General features: G+C 48.7%; 1 protein-coding gene across 1 annotated transcript; it reads right to left on the bottom strand.

Moving 5' to 3' along the window:
* Positions 1-8,348: 8,348 nt before the first annotated feature.
* On the bottom strand, positions 8,349-10,558 carry Fzd2 (frizzled class receptor 2). Its single transcript, XM_070027873.1, has one exon. It carries the CDS (start codon positions 10,168-10,170, stop codon positions 8,473-8,475), a length of 1,698 nt encoding a protein of 565 aa, XP_069883974.1. The 5' UTR covers positions 10,171-10,558; the 3' UTR covers positions 8,349-8,472.
* Between the last annotated feature and the right edge of the window lie 3,744 nt (positions 10,559-14,302).

The raw sequence follows: 14,302 nt of genomic DNA, 5'->3' as shown, positions 1-14,302 counted from the left end.
ATCGCCAATGCCTTGCACAGAGTCTCTCAGCAAACACTAATTGAGCTGAGTGCTGTGGTTCACACTTGTTAATTGTCCTAGCTACTCAAGAGGCTGAGGTTTAAGGATCAAGGTTTAAAGCCTGGGCAGAAAAGTGTAGGAGGCTCTTAACTCCAAGTAATCAGTAAAAAGCCAGAAGTGAAGCCCTAGCTCAAGCAAATAGAGTGCTAACCTTGGGCAAGAAAGCTAAGGCACAGTCAGGTCTCCAACCCTTTTTTTTTTTTTTTATCCGGTCATGAGGCCTGAACTCTGGGCCTGGGCGCTGTCCCTCAGATCTTCAGCTCAAGGCTAGTGCTCTACCACTTGAGCCTCAGTCCCACTTCCGGCTTTTTCTGCTTATGTGGTGCTGAGGAATCGAACCCAGGGCCTCATGCATGCAAGGCAAGCACTCTACCACTGAGCCACCTTCCCAGCCCCCAACCCTTTTTTTTGTTTCAGTTATTTTTCAGATAGGATCTTGTGATTTTGCTTAGGCTGCCTGGTACTTCAATCCCCCAGATCTCTGCCTTCCTAATAGCAAAGGATTACACACATGAGCTACTACGTCCAGCCAGAAATTCTTGCCAAGGAAAATTGCAAAAGACTTAGAAATAATCAAAAAGGTTTCTGCATGTCCTTACATGTTTTATTGTTCTTGAGCTATTTTACAACTGATAATAATGCAAGTGATTCTTCTCCATAGAAATGTACATAGTCTACTGGCAATACATTTGATTATTACCCATGGATATTGCCCAGTTTTGCATCTATTAAGCAAATGTGTTCAGCATACTAATGGTCTAGATATGTCTCTGATCTTTGGATTCTCCTCTGAACTGGTTGTAGAATCTTACTGATGCCTTCATTAATTAATGAACTAAATGGAAACTCTGACATGTTTATTATGTATTTGGATATCTTGATAGAGTAATTATTCTGCCTTGTAGGAAAAACAATGTCTTAATTTTCTCATTACCAGTGAAGATTTGAGCACCTCAGTTCAAAGCCAGCCCCAGCACACAAATCTAAGAGACACTTTTCTCTAATTTACCACCAAAAAATCCAAAAGTGGAGAGGTGGCTCAAGTGGTAGAGTGCTAAGCCAAATAAGAATGTAAGGCCCGGAGCTGGGAAGGTGGCTCAGTGGTAGAGTGCTTGCTTTGCATGCATGAGACCCTGGATTCGATTTCTCAGCACCACATAAGCAGAAAAAGCCAGAAGTAGTGCTGTGGCTCAAGTGGTAAGAGTGCTAGCCTTGAGCTCCAGAGCTGAGGGATAGTGCTCAGGCCCAGAATTCAGACCCCACGACCAACAAATAACAGAATATAAGGCCCACCTGGGCACTGGTGGCTCCTAGCTACTCAGAAGGCTGAGATCTGAGGATCACTGTTCAAAGCCAGCCCAGGAAGGAAAGTCTGTGAGACTCTTTTTTTTTTTGGGGTCCGGTTGTGGGGCCTGAACTCTGGGCCTGGGTGCTGTCCCTCAACTCTTCAGCTCAAGGCTAGCACTCTACCACTTGAGCCACAGTGCCACTTCTGGCTTTTTTTTCTTTTTGCTTATGTGGTGCTGAGGAATCGAACCCAGGGCCTCATGCATGCAAGGCAAGCGCTCTACCACTGAGCCACCTTAGTGAGACTCTTATCTCCAATGAACCACCAGAAAACTAGAAGTGGTGCTGTGGCTCAAAGTGGTAGAGCACTTGCTGAATAGCTGAGGGGCAGCACCCAGGCCCAGGGATCAAGCCCCATGACTGACAAAAAAAAAGAAAAAAAGAAAAAAGAAAAAGAATGTGAGGCCCTGAGTTTAAGCCCTAGTACTAGCCCAAAACAAAACAAATGCTGAGGATAGAAGGTGTCAGAGGACTGGACAGGGGGACAGGGATAAAGCTGTCTTTGGAGAATAGACCTGATCTGAGGTCAAGTGTGAGGTCCTGGAAGTTAATATATGGACTGGAGGAAGAGAAAGCCTGTGGACCACAGGAACAGTTTGTTACAAAACCAAGGAGTGAATTGATCTAAGCACACAAGCCCAGGACACTCAACCCTATCCATAGAATTCCCTATAAGCCACATCCACCCCCACGGGAGTTCCTTGGGAGGCCTAGGGAAATGCTAATTGTGGGGCACACCCAGAGCCACCTGGGAGCAATGGCTGGGAGTCTTCTCTCACTCATAATGCCCACTGTCTCCACCCCTCCAGCTTGCCACCTCAGGCCACTCTCTTCTGCTACATTCTCAAGATAAGCAGACTTCATCTCCTTTCCCACATCCTTTCCCTGCCCACCCTTCACTCCACCAGTTTGGGCAGCTGGAGGCCTCAGGGATAGGAAGAATGAAGAGCTCAAGCTTCTTAGAGGAGCCATTGCTCTGGCCTGTACCATCCCCTCCCATGGGGTGGAGGCTGGTGATTAGTTGGGTTAATTATATCCAAACCATTTCCGATTGGCATGAACCCACCCACCCACAGAGGCTGCCCAGAAGGAGGCAGACCTGGCTTTGGGATAGGATGCAGGGGTGTCCTTTGGCCCTGGGAGGGATGGGTGCTGACTCTTGATATGGCTAAAGTGGGGAGTACTTCTTCCCCTACCCCGACCACCTGGCCTCTCCCTCATGTGGCTCTCCTTTTCATCACTTTCTACCCCACCTTCTTTTTTTGCTTGCATTTCTCCTCTCCTCCCCCCAAGGTTTGGAATGAAATCATGGGGCTCTGAGTTCCTTACTAGGCTCCCGACATAAACACTCTGATTGGGGCTAATTATAAGGGCCAGCTTGGGAGGCTGGAGCCTTCAGAAAGCTTTGGCTTCCAAACAAAGAGCCCAGGGCTTAGCCCCCAGCTCAGGTTGGCTCCTTTCTAGGCTTCACTGGGTTTGAGGAAACAATATCCTGGGGCCACTTGGTAATCAACTCAACGATGACCCCCACCCCCACCTCCGCTGTCCTAAGTCTCATGGTATATCTTGGGGCTTTTGCTTCAGCCCTTCCTGAACTGAAATCCTGGGACCTTTGCGGAGAGAGGGTTTAGAGAAGACATTGTCTTTGTGGTAGGCTAGACAGCTGGGGGGTGCCCAGACTGTGAGGCTGCAAACAGGACAGGGCAGAGGAAACACAGGGGAAGCCAGCTGTGACAGCTCTACCCCTAATTATCAGTCTTAAAAGCCACTGGAGAGGCAGGCAGCATGTGGACCCTGCTCACTCAGGCGGGTAAGACATTTCTGTCCTAATCAGAGAGAGAAAGAGACAAATTCTGCTCAGTACCAGCTTGAGCAGCCTGTAGATACTGGGCTGGGGTGCTCAGACTTAGAGAGAAAAGTAAGAGACATAGAAAAATCGTTTTGTTCCATGAAAACACCAGTAACAATAGATTACAATGAGGCTGGGAAAGTGGCTCAGTGGTAAAGTGATTGCCTTGCATGCTTGAGGCCCTGGGTTCGATTCCTGAGTACCACATAAGCAGAAAAAGCCAGACTGGCGCTATGGCTCAAGTGGTAGAGCGCTAGCCTTGAGCTGGAAAGCTGAAGGACAGTGCCCAGGCCCAGAGTTCAGGCCCTACACCACGACTGGAAAAAATAAAATTACAAAGCCTTCAAGAAGTACACCAGGTCAGGTACCCAAGGTTCATGCCTATAATCCTAGCTACTCAGGATGTTGAGATTTGAGGATCACTGTTCAAAGCCAGCCCAATCTGGAAAGTCCATGAGACTCTTCACTCCAATTAATCACCAAAAGGCTGCAAGTAGAAACTGTGATGCAAGTAGTAGAGCACCAGCCTTGAGCAAACAGGCTAAGGGATGGCACCCAGGCCCTGACTTCAAGCCCTGGAATTGGCAAAAGTGTGTATCCTTTTACCAATAATTCTACTTTTCTGAATTTTTTTTTTTTTTGGTCAGTTGTGGGGCCTGAACTGTGGGCCTGGGCGCTGTCCCTCAGCTCTTCAGCTCAAGGCTAGTATTCTACCACTTGAGCCACAGTGCCACTTCTGGCTTTTTCTGCTTATGTGATGCTGAGGAATCGAACCCAGGGCCTCAAGCATGCAAGGCAAGCACACTACCAGAGTCACCTTCCCAGCCCCTACTTTTCTGAATTCTGAATAGGAAAAGGTCTCCATGTTATTCATTGTCTACTCTGCTAGATCTGTCTTTGCATCACCAGTTTAGCCCACATGACAGTCTTACCTAACAGGTACTTGTCATCTGTGATGACACTGGGCTGAGAATAGGACACTTGCACAAGTGCTCTTAAGATTACAAGCTGATTGGGCATGCCTCTCTTCTCATATGGTCAGTCACATAACCTATTGCACATTCACTTCCATCTTGATAATGTTACCCTAAAGGGGCAGAATCCATCAAGTGGCTCATCAGGCTTTGGTGCACTGCTGGTTTTTGTTGGTCCAATGGTTTCCCCTTTGGGCAGCAGAAGTGGTGGAGTCTGGGGGGGGGTGGTGAGGGGGAGAGGTAAGATGGTGGTAGAGAGGGCTCACCCAGATAGTCCAGAAGCGTCCTAAATTTACATGCAAAATTGTGTTGTGTGTGGCCATTTTTCCCAGGAGGTCCAAAAATTCTTCAGATTTTCAGAAGGCCAGTGACTCCTAAGAAGTTCAAGATTAGGGGGGGGGGGAGGAGGGGGGGTGGCGGGGGGATGGGAGGAAGGAGAGCTAGAGGGATACATCTCCAGTAATCAGCAAACCTGAAGTGACTTGAAGTGGCAAGAGCTTGGGCCTGGTAGGTTCTGACTTCCCAGACATAATCCACACTGGTGAAAGCAAATCCTCCAAAACCCCACTCAGAGCAAGGGCTCCAACACCTTCTTGGAGATATTTTTAGAATAACCCAGGAGTCAGCAGCTACAAGTCCCATAAGTAGATTTTCTTTCTTCCTTCCTTCCTTCTTTCCTTTCTTTTTTTTTTTTTTTTTTGCTGGTCCTGGAGTTTGAACTCAGGGCCTGGGTGCTGTCCCTGAGCTTTTTTGCTCAAGGCTAGCACTTGAGCCTCTACTCTACTTTTGAGATTTCGGCCTTCTTAGTAGCTAGGATTACAAGCATGAGTCACCAGCACCAGGCTAGATTCTCATTCTTTAGGGATACTCAGAAGAACCTATCTTGGAAAACTTTGTGTGTGCCAGTACTGGGGCTTGAACTCTAGGCCTCCCGCAATTCATTTGGCTTTTTCCTGCTTAAGACTGGCATTCTACCATTTGAGCTACAGCTCCACTTTTTTTTTCCTGGTTAATTGGAGTTAAGAGCCTCATAGACTTTCAGCCTGGGCTGGCTTTTAACAGTGATCTTCAGACATCAGCCTCTTGAATAGCTAGGATCACAGGCATGAGCTACCAGTACCTATCTGTGTCTTGGAAAACTTGAGTGGTCTTTTTGACACTATTACACGATCCTCATAAAAGAGTTTGTAATAATGGAAATGTTTGCAGGGCTGGGGGAAGAAGAGCAAGTCTCAAGAACAAATCAGCTCAGAGCTTTATCCTCACTACCTATAGAATGCTGACATCCTAGAACTGGGAGAGGGTACCTGTGGCTCTAGGTGAGGGGATTTCCTTCTCTGCACTTATCCACCACCAAACACATTCTCAAAAGTCTTCTAGAAAGACCATCCACTTGCAACATGGAAATCGGCAAGGGCAGATCTCCAGGCCCAGGATTTTAACTGGGTTTTCCAGATCATAGAATGGAGATGGAATCTCCTAAGCACTGAGTTTAGATGGTTTAACTTTCGGGGCTGCCACCAAGGCCCTTTCTCCCCTCTAGCCTCAAGTCCTAGGATCTAAAGCTCTTCCTTGCTCTAAGAGTAATTTCCAAAGAAATGGGAGTGGGATGGGAGGAGGACTCCTCCACTACTTCCGGTAAGGTAATCCAGCCACTGGGCAGGTCACTCCTTACACAAGGGGAAAGTCATCCTACGATCTGATGTTTCCAATGAGGCAATTATCATATCTCTCTTCTCCAGTCATAAAACCATTTTGTCCACTTCCTCAGGCCCTGTTCCCCCATATAGGCAGGAAACCTTGAGGTGGTAGGAGAGGTAGGAATTTTTCCTCTCTTCTACCCCAGCTCAGGAAAGGAAAAGGTAATTGTCACCAGTCCATCATCTCTTAAAGACATCCATGTGCCGGTGCAGGGATAAATGTCCCCCAACCAGAGTCAACATCCTGGGAGAGGATCTCCCAAAATCCTCAAGAGACCAGCACTATTCCCTCAACCCCCACCCCAATCCCCTGCATTGGAAAATCCCACCTGATTCCCTCAAGATTTTTACCTTTATTGACTGGAAAAGTACTCAAAATTTGTGTGTAATTTAACTCTTTCTTGCAGCCCTTATGGGGTTCCCTTACGACTGGAGACAAATGGAGCTATGGGAATGGTGACATTTCCCTCTGAATTCGCTTTGATAGGAATGAAATTTCATGTTGAGACAGAATTGTTAACTACCCACTGGTACAAATGATTTGGGGAGAGGGAGATGATATATTTTTGGGGGGGGACTCTGATGAAATGCCTACACTTCATACAACTCCAAACAAAGCCCAACATATGACTTCAATTACCACCAAATATTTCCACTTCCCCTCCCCCAACATAAACATACACAAACACTTCCAAGTAGGGTTCCAACTTACTTTCTCCCTTGTCAAAGTCAGCCAACAAAGGACAATAAGGCATCATTCTCCCCAGAATCATTTTGTTAAATGCTAAAAATGTTAATTCATTCTATTAAGGGTCTTGGGTTGGGAGCTCATTCTCCACACCCACAACCAAGTAGGTGAGGGGCAAGAGGAGGTGTGGTTTGGTTAAACTAATAAAATGTTACAACCCCATTAAATACAATTAAAGGGCTAGATCTCTTGAAGGTAATTAAATGCACTTTATTATGATTATTAGCTTTTAATTTGCACTATTATCAAGACACGGGAGATGGTGAGAATCAAGTTATGAGGCACACTTGTCTTCAGATCAATCCGTTGGAATTAAAAATCCAAAATTTTCCAAATAGAGGAAACTGATGTTTGTTGGAAACTGGAGTTCTCATACCAGCAAAGATACTTTATACATCACCTCTCAGGCAGCTAACTTAAATCTTAATTTTTATTCGGGGAGGGGGAGAGGGGAAAGATAAGAAACATCTGTTATAAACCTTCTATCAGTCTGGAGATATAGAATGTCCTCTAAACACTCGACCCCACCCCACAGCCACAAAGAGTCTGCCCAGAGCCTCCTAAAGCAAAGATACCACCTTTCTTTCTTTCTTTCTTTCTCCCCTCTCCCCCCCACAAGTTTTTAAAAGAAATTAGTCTTTGTCGAAAGAAAAAGAAGAATCCATCAGCCCATTCATTCCCCTCCCTCCAACCTGGCCCATTGCTTTTTTTTTGGGGGGGGGGGGAGAGGAGAAAAGAAAACCCAAATAACAAAAACCCACACATAACACAGAAACTGGCAAGCCCATAACCTGAGTGCCAGCGACTTCTCATTACCACAATGAGACACGGTAAGATGTAAGATCTCAAAACCCCAGAATTTGTAAATATATGTTCAAATGCTAATGATCCCCTCCCTGCAAATTCCAGCAGAGAGGAGAGGTACTCAGGTGGGGGTGGGGACAAAACATACTTCACAAAGCTTTTCTTTTTATGCCTATCTTAAGCAGTTGGGGTGGTCGGATGGGAAAAAGAAGAAAGTCCAAGGCAGCTCTTCCTGGCTTGGGGGGGGGAGGGGGCGAGTGGGGAATAGCATTCCTTATCCATCTCCGCTCTCTCCCCCCACCTCTCTGGGGTATGCGTTATTCCACGTCTTCATCTTGGCTGGGAGGTGTCCAAATATCGAGGTCAGATGAAGAGAGAAGGGAGGAAAGGGACATAAAATGAAACAAAACGAGTCCAAGTCCTGTTCAAAAATATTCAACAGCTTCCACAGGCCCAGCGTCAGCAGGGATGTTTGCAAATTTTGACTTTCATAGAAGTTGAATGGAACTAACTCCCAATTCCCTGCAGCCAACAAAAACATCGTGCAGGCTAGGTGCCTCTCCCCGCAGGCCCAGCCCTGCCAAATCACACACACACACACACACACACACACACGGAACAAGAGTACAGGGCGGCTTCTAAAAGGGTACTTAGGAAAGGAGAGACCTTCCCCTCCTCCACACCCACCCATTCTGTAGCCCAGGCGCCCTCAGTGCTTTTTTTTTTTTTTTTCCGTTTTCCTTTTAAATAGAAAATATATAATTAAATTTACAAAGACTATATACAGTTTTAATTACAAACCTGGTGGAGTGTTGGGCAGAATTCTCCTTAAAAAAAAAAAAAGCAAACCTTAAAAAAAAAAAAGAAATGGTTTAGATTGTTCTTTATTTTAAAAAAATAAAATAGGAGTCCGCAAGAACCCTCCCTCGGATAGAAGAAAGCCCAGTCCGTGCCAGCCTAGCCAGGGAGCGCCCCGCCCGGAGTCCCTCTTCACACCGTGGTCTCGCCATGCCGGCTGTTGGTGAGACGCGTGTAGAACTTCCTCCACGAGTGCAGCGTCTTGCCGGACCAGATCCAGAAACCCGACGTGATGCCCACGATGAGGGTCATGAGGTATTTGATCATGTAGACGGTGAAGTCGGGCGACATGCGCGGTGTGTAATGCGCAGGGCACGGAATGGCCAGGCTCTTACAGTGCTGGCTCACCCACGAGCGCTCCCAGTGCTCGCGGAAGGCCTGCTCGTAGAAGTAGCAGGCTATGACGATGGTGGCCGGCACCGTGTAGAGCACCGAGAAAACGCCGATGCGCACCATGAGCCGCTCCAACTTCTCCGTCTTGGTCCCGTCGTGTTTCATGATGGTGCGGATGCGGAAGAGAGACACGAAACCCGCCAGGAGGAAGGACGTACCGATGAACAGGTACACGAAGAGGGGCGCCAGCACGAAGCCCCGCAGCGGGTCCAGGCTGTTGAGGCCCACGAAGCACACGCCGCTCAGCAGGTCGCCGTCGATCTGGCCCATGGCCAAAATGGTGATGGTCTTGACGGCCGGCACGGCCCAGGCGGCTAGGTGGAAGTATTGCGAATTGGCCTCGATCGCCTCGTGGCCCCACTTCATGCCCGCTGCCAGGAACCAGGTGAGCGACAGGATGACCCACCAGATGGAGCTGGCCATGCTGAAGAAATAGAGCATCATGAAGAGGATGGTGCAGCCCTCCTTCTTGGTGCCCTGCACCACGGTGCGGTACCCGTCCTCCGAGAAACGCTCGTTGCAAACCACGCGCTCCTGCAGCACGAAGCCGGCGATGTAGGCCACCGACACCATGGTGTAGCAGCCAGACAAGAAGATGATAGGCCGCTCCGGGTATCGGAAGCGCTGCATGTCCACCAAATACGTGGTGACGGTGAAGAAGGTGGAGGCGCAGCACAGCACCGACCAGGTGAGGATCCAGAGACGGGCGAAACGCGTCTCCTCCTGCGAGAAGAACATGGAGCCATCGGGCCTGGAGGGTTCGCAGGGCGCCGCACAATCGCGCTCGCCCAGAAACTTGTAGCTGAGATAGGAAGGCACCTTGAGGACCCGCGGGCAGTGGAAGGGGTGCTCCAGCGTGGCGTAGCGTGGTGGGGCGCCGCCCCCGCCAGGGCCGCCCGGGGTGCCCCCGGCGCCGGGGTGTAGTCCCGGCGGAGGCGCGGTGGTGAGCAGCGCGGGCGCTCCGTCCTCCGAGTGATTCTGGCCCACGCAGATCTGCTCGGCCCCGTGGCGCGGGAAATGCTCGCAGCGCAGGCGCTCGGGCCACTGGAAGCCGAACTTGTTCATGAGCGCCTCGCAGCCCTGGCGCGCGCGCTCGCAGATGGAGCGGCACGGCGGGATGGCCTGCTCCAGCACCGTGCACACGGGCGCGTACATGGAGCACAGGAAGAAACGCAGTTCGGGCGAGCACTGCACCTTCACCAGCGGATAGAACTGATGCACTTCCAAACCCGCGTCCTCCTGGTTCGTGTGACCCAGGAGGTTAGGCATGATGGTCTGGTTGTAGGCGATGTCCGTGCACAGCGGAATGGAGATGGGCTGGCAGAAGCCGTGATCCGGGATGGAGATGCCCTTCTCCCCGTGGAACTGGGCCGGCCCCGCGGCGGGCAACAGCAGCAGCGGCAGCAGCAGGCGGGGCAGGGCGCTACGGGGCCGCATGCTGGCCGCCGCCCCCCAACCCGGCTCCGGGGCGCCCCCCCGCCCCCGCCCCCAGCCCGGAGACCCGCGCGCCTTCTCCGCTGTCGCCTGGCTGCGGCCGCCGCCTCCCGCGCCCCTGTGCAAACTTTGTGAGCGGCCGCAGAGTTTTGGGGGAGGCCGGGCGGGGGAGGGGGCGGCGCGTCCGCCCTCGAGCTCGCCACCGTCCGACTGAGCCGCGGGAGTCACCGGGAGCCGCTGCCCTCGCTCCTCTTCCTCCTCCACCAGCCTCCAGGATCCCCCGGTCCCCTCCCTCCTCCACCCAGCGACTCCTTTGTGCCTCCACCAGCCCTCACCTCGGCCTCTCCGATCCCAATTAGTCGGTTTCAAGGGGGCCCCCGCTGGCGGCCCCGCCCTCTCCTCAGCCCCCCAAAAAAGGGATCCTTGAAACCGCCCCGTCGAGCTCTAAGCACCATCCCAAAATGTGCTCTCAGCCAATCAGATTTAAACCCGAGGACCAGCCCCGAGGGTTGGATTGGTCAACCACAACATAATGAGGCCCGACACCAGACGCCAACAAAACTTTCCTCCCCGCCCCCTTCGCTTTTTAAAGAGACAAGCTATCGTTATATTAGGATCTGTTTGCCCAGTCCGAGATTTCCCCGGGAATCGCCCGGGGATTTCTCTGAAGTTGCGGCGGCGAGATCCTGAGACACACGTTCCACCGAGCTGTGGACGACCCAGAAAACTCAAGCCTGACTCAGTCTTCTTCCCGCAGTCCAGGTTCTTTGTAGTCTAGGGGCTCTTTAAATCTTGGCCCCCGCCCCTGCTCCTCGAACTCCACCTATTTCAGGCTAATTTTTCCAATCAAGTAAAAAACTAAAGTAAAAAATTTTTTTTGTTTTACTTTTAAAGACAAAATTCGCAATATATAAATATTTTTATTTCAGCCCCTTCTCACGGAGCCCAGACAAAAGTTTTACTTTGTAGTGCGCGCGCGCGCGCACACACACACACACACACACACACACACACACACACACACACCCCGCGTGTGCCTCGCCCCTCCCCCTACACCTACCCTCAAGTAACCCTCTGAAAAATCAGAGCCTGTCTCTTTAAGAGGCTCTTAAAGGGGCCCGGATTCTGGGGCGTAATTGCCCAGTTGCGAGCACAAAGGAGCCCATTATGGTTCTTTGTGTTCGGTGGCACCTCAAAGTGAGAAAACTCAGGAACCCAGAGGCCGAGAGCTGGAGAGTTGGGGGGGGGGCGGTGGGGGGGGCGGGGAGGGAGCAAGATGAAGAAGGGCCGAAGCTTTGCTTTCAAACTCCTCCAAATTCTGAGACAAATCTTAATTATGCAAAGTAAAGTTTAGTGGCCACTAAGGAGAGGTCTTAATCGAAAGTTAATGGGGGTGGGGGCGATGGGTAAAAAAAAAAAGTTTTGAGTAAAGAAAAGACTCTCTTACGCCTGCTTGAACGTTTGGGGGAATTTTCCTCCTCCCTCCCCATCCCTTCTCGGCCTTCTAAACGCTTCCAGATACTGTCTCCTGGGAGAAAGCGGGTATTTTGCCCGAACCTTAAGTGATTCCACACCGAAAGGGGTGGTGTGTGGTGGGGAAGGAGGCTGGGAGGCTGTGGCAAAACATCCGCCCTTTCCATCTCTCACCTGTGGGGTGGGAGATGTTCAGCATCTGTGGCTGGCTTAGAAATTTTCTCCCCTTCCCCCTCACCTCTAGGATTTTAAGTTGGGTGAGGCGTCTGGGGTAGAGGGGGGAATTTGCATGTAAATCTCCTGGGCTTGGTACAGGATGATGGATCAATTATTTCTGTTTTCTCTTGAGGGAGAGGGGAGAATTAAAAGAAGAAAGAAAATTGAGATTTTTTTTAATGCCTTTTTGCTTTTCAGTAAGGAACAGCCAATTCTTCCTTGTCCTGCTCCCATCTAGAAAAGGATTGCCTTTAAAAAACAATGAAAAAAGAAATGTAATAAGAAGAAAGGTGTAAAGAAAGAAAACTGTAAGGGGATAGACAAAAGGGATCTGGATTTGACAAGATTAAAATTGTTCTGACTAAAGACTTCTGGTTCTTTACAACTTGAAAGTGCTCCTTTATCCAGTCCTAGAGAGATTGACTTTTTCCTTCTGTAGAAAAAAAAAAGTTTTCCTTCAAAGATCAAGGGATAGATAGAATAGATATAGACATAGGTATATATACTGTACTATACCTATGTCTATATCTATCAATCGATTGATCGATCGATATTATTCATCTATTTGCATCCCACTCACAAGCCTATCTCCAAGAGCAGTCTTAAGATGAGAAATTGTTCCTTGGAGCTCAATCAAACCTTTAGCTGTGGCTTTTCCTACCTCCTGGGCATCTTTAGAGGGTAGTACCAAACCTTAGAGCTGAGCTTTGGAAACAAAAGACAAACTCCTGACTCCCATACAAGAAGCTCACAGTCTGATAGGAAATTGAGAACAAATCTCCAATATAAATGCTACATCTTCAATTTCCTTCCAACACAAACTAGTTTTGTTGCCCTGGGGCCAGTCCTGAGTGACATTTATCTGCCTTGACTACCTCCAGGCAGAAGAGAAGCTAGAAAATAGAAAGAAAAGAGCTTTCATTCAGTCAGCCTTTCCTTCCACACACTTTTGTGGGTTTTGTTGCTGTGTTGTTGTTTTCCTTTTTTTCTTTCTTTGGTGGTGGAAATCAGAGCTGTTAAGCAGTAGCATTACCACTGAGCTCACCTCTCCAACACACTTAACAATCCTGTCTGATTTTTTTGCAGTGCTGACATTTAAACTTAAGGCCTTAGGACTTCTTCCTTGCTAAAGGTACACTACTGCTGAGCAATGCCTCGACCTTTATCACACTACAGTAATCACTACTGAAAATATAGAGGGGGGAAAATGGCAATATCTCAGCCCATCAAGAGTTTATCCAAGCAGTGTGAGCCTAAGGATCCAAGCCAGCCCAGGCAGAAAACTCTTCTCTCTCCAATAAACCCTCAAAAAGCTGGAAATAGGTGTCATCCTGAGTAGGTTTTTTGCTTGTTTTGTTTTTGGTCATGGGGCTTGAACTCAGGGACTGGACAATGTCCCTGAACTTTTTGCTAGAGCTGCTCTACCACTTGAGCCACAGCTCCACTTCTTGCTTTTTTTTTAGTAGTTTATTCGAGATAAGTCTCATTGACTTCCCTAACAAGGCTGGCTTTAAACTATGATCCTCAGATCTCAGCCTGCTAAGTAGCTAGGATTACAGGTGTGAGACACTGGTTCTTTTTTATATATTTTTTCTTTTTTCTTTTCTTGTGTCTTCCTTTTTTTTTTTTTTTTTTATTTGTGTTAGTACTGGAGGTTTGAACTTCCATATTCTCCCAGGGCTTTCTTGCTCATAGTTGGTATTCTACCACTGGAGTCACAACTCTGGTCTGGCATTTCACTAGTTAATTGGAGATGGAGTCTTGTAGACATTTCTGCCCCAGCTGGCTTCAAAGTGAGATCCTCCAGGTTTCAACCTCCTGAGTATCTAGAATTATAGATATGAGCCACTGGCACCTGGTCCATAGTTACTTTTTTTTTTTTTAATTTTTTAATTGTAAAGATACTATACAGAGGGTTACAGTTACATGAGTGAGGTAATGAGTACACTTCCTCTTGAACATTGTTACCCCCTCCATTGTTTTCCCCCTACCATCCCCTCATAGTTACTTTTTTTAATCTAACAAATTATTGAGAACCTACTATATATAGGACAGCAAGGCTGCAGAGACTTGGACTAGATGGATGTTTTTAGTCTGGAGATCAAATGCTATTCTTCCCTAAGGAATAGTGTGAGTGTGTGTGTGTGTGTGTGTGTGTGTGTGTGTGTGTGCGTGTGCACGCGTGCCTGCATGCTTGAACTCAGGGCCTGGTGCTGTTCCTGAGCTTTGCTCAAGGATACTGATCTACCACTTGAGCCACAATTCTACTTCTGGCTTTTTTGGTGATTTACTGGAGGATAAGAGGATAAGATTCTTTTTTTTTTTTTTTTGTCGGTCGTGGGGCTTGAACTCTGGGCCTGGGCGCTGTCCCTCAGCTCTTCAGTTCAAGGCGAGCGCTCTACCACTTGAGCTACAGCGCCACTTCCGGTTTTCTGGTGGTTTATTG

The sequence above is a fragment of the Dipodomys merriami genome, unplaced genomic scaffold, assembly GCF_024711535.1.
Source record: "Dipodomys merriami isolate MVZ:Mamm:240054 unplaced genomic scaffold, mDipMer1.0.p SCAF_19, whole genome shotgun sequence".
Classification (NCBI taxonomy): Eukaryota; Metazoa; Chordata; class Mammalia; order Rodentia; family Heteromyidae; genus Dipodomys; species Dipodomys merriami.
The sequence above is the reverse complement of the archived record's forward strand: the minus strand, read 5'-3'. Positions and strand labels throughout refer to the sequence as shown.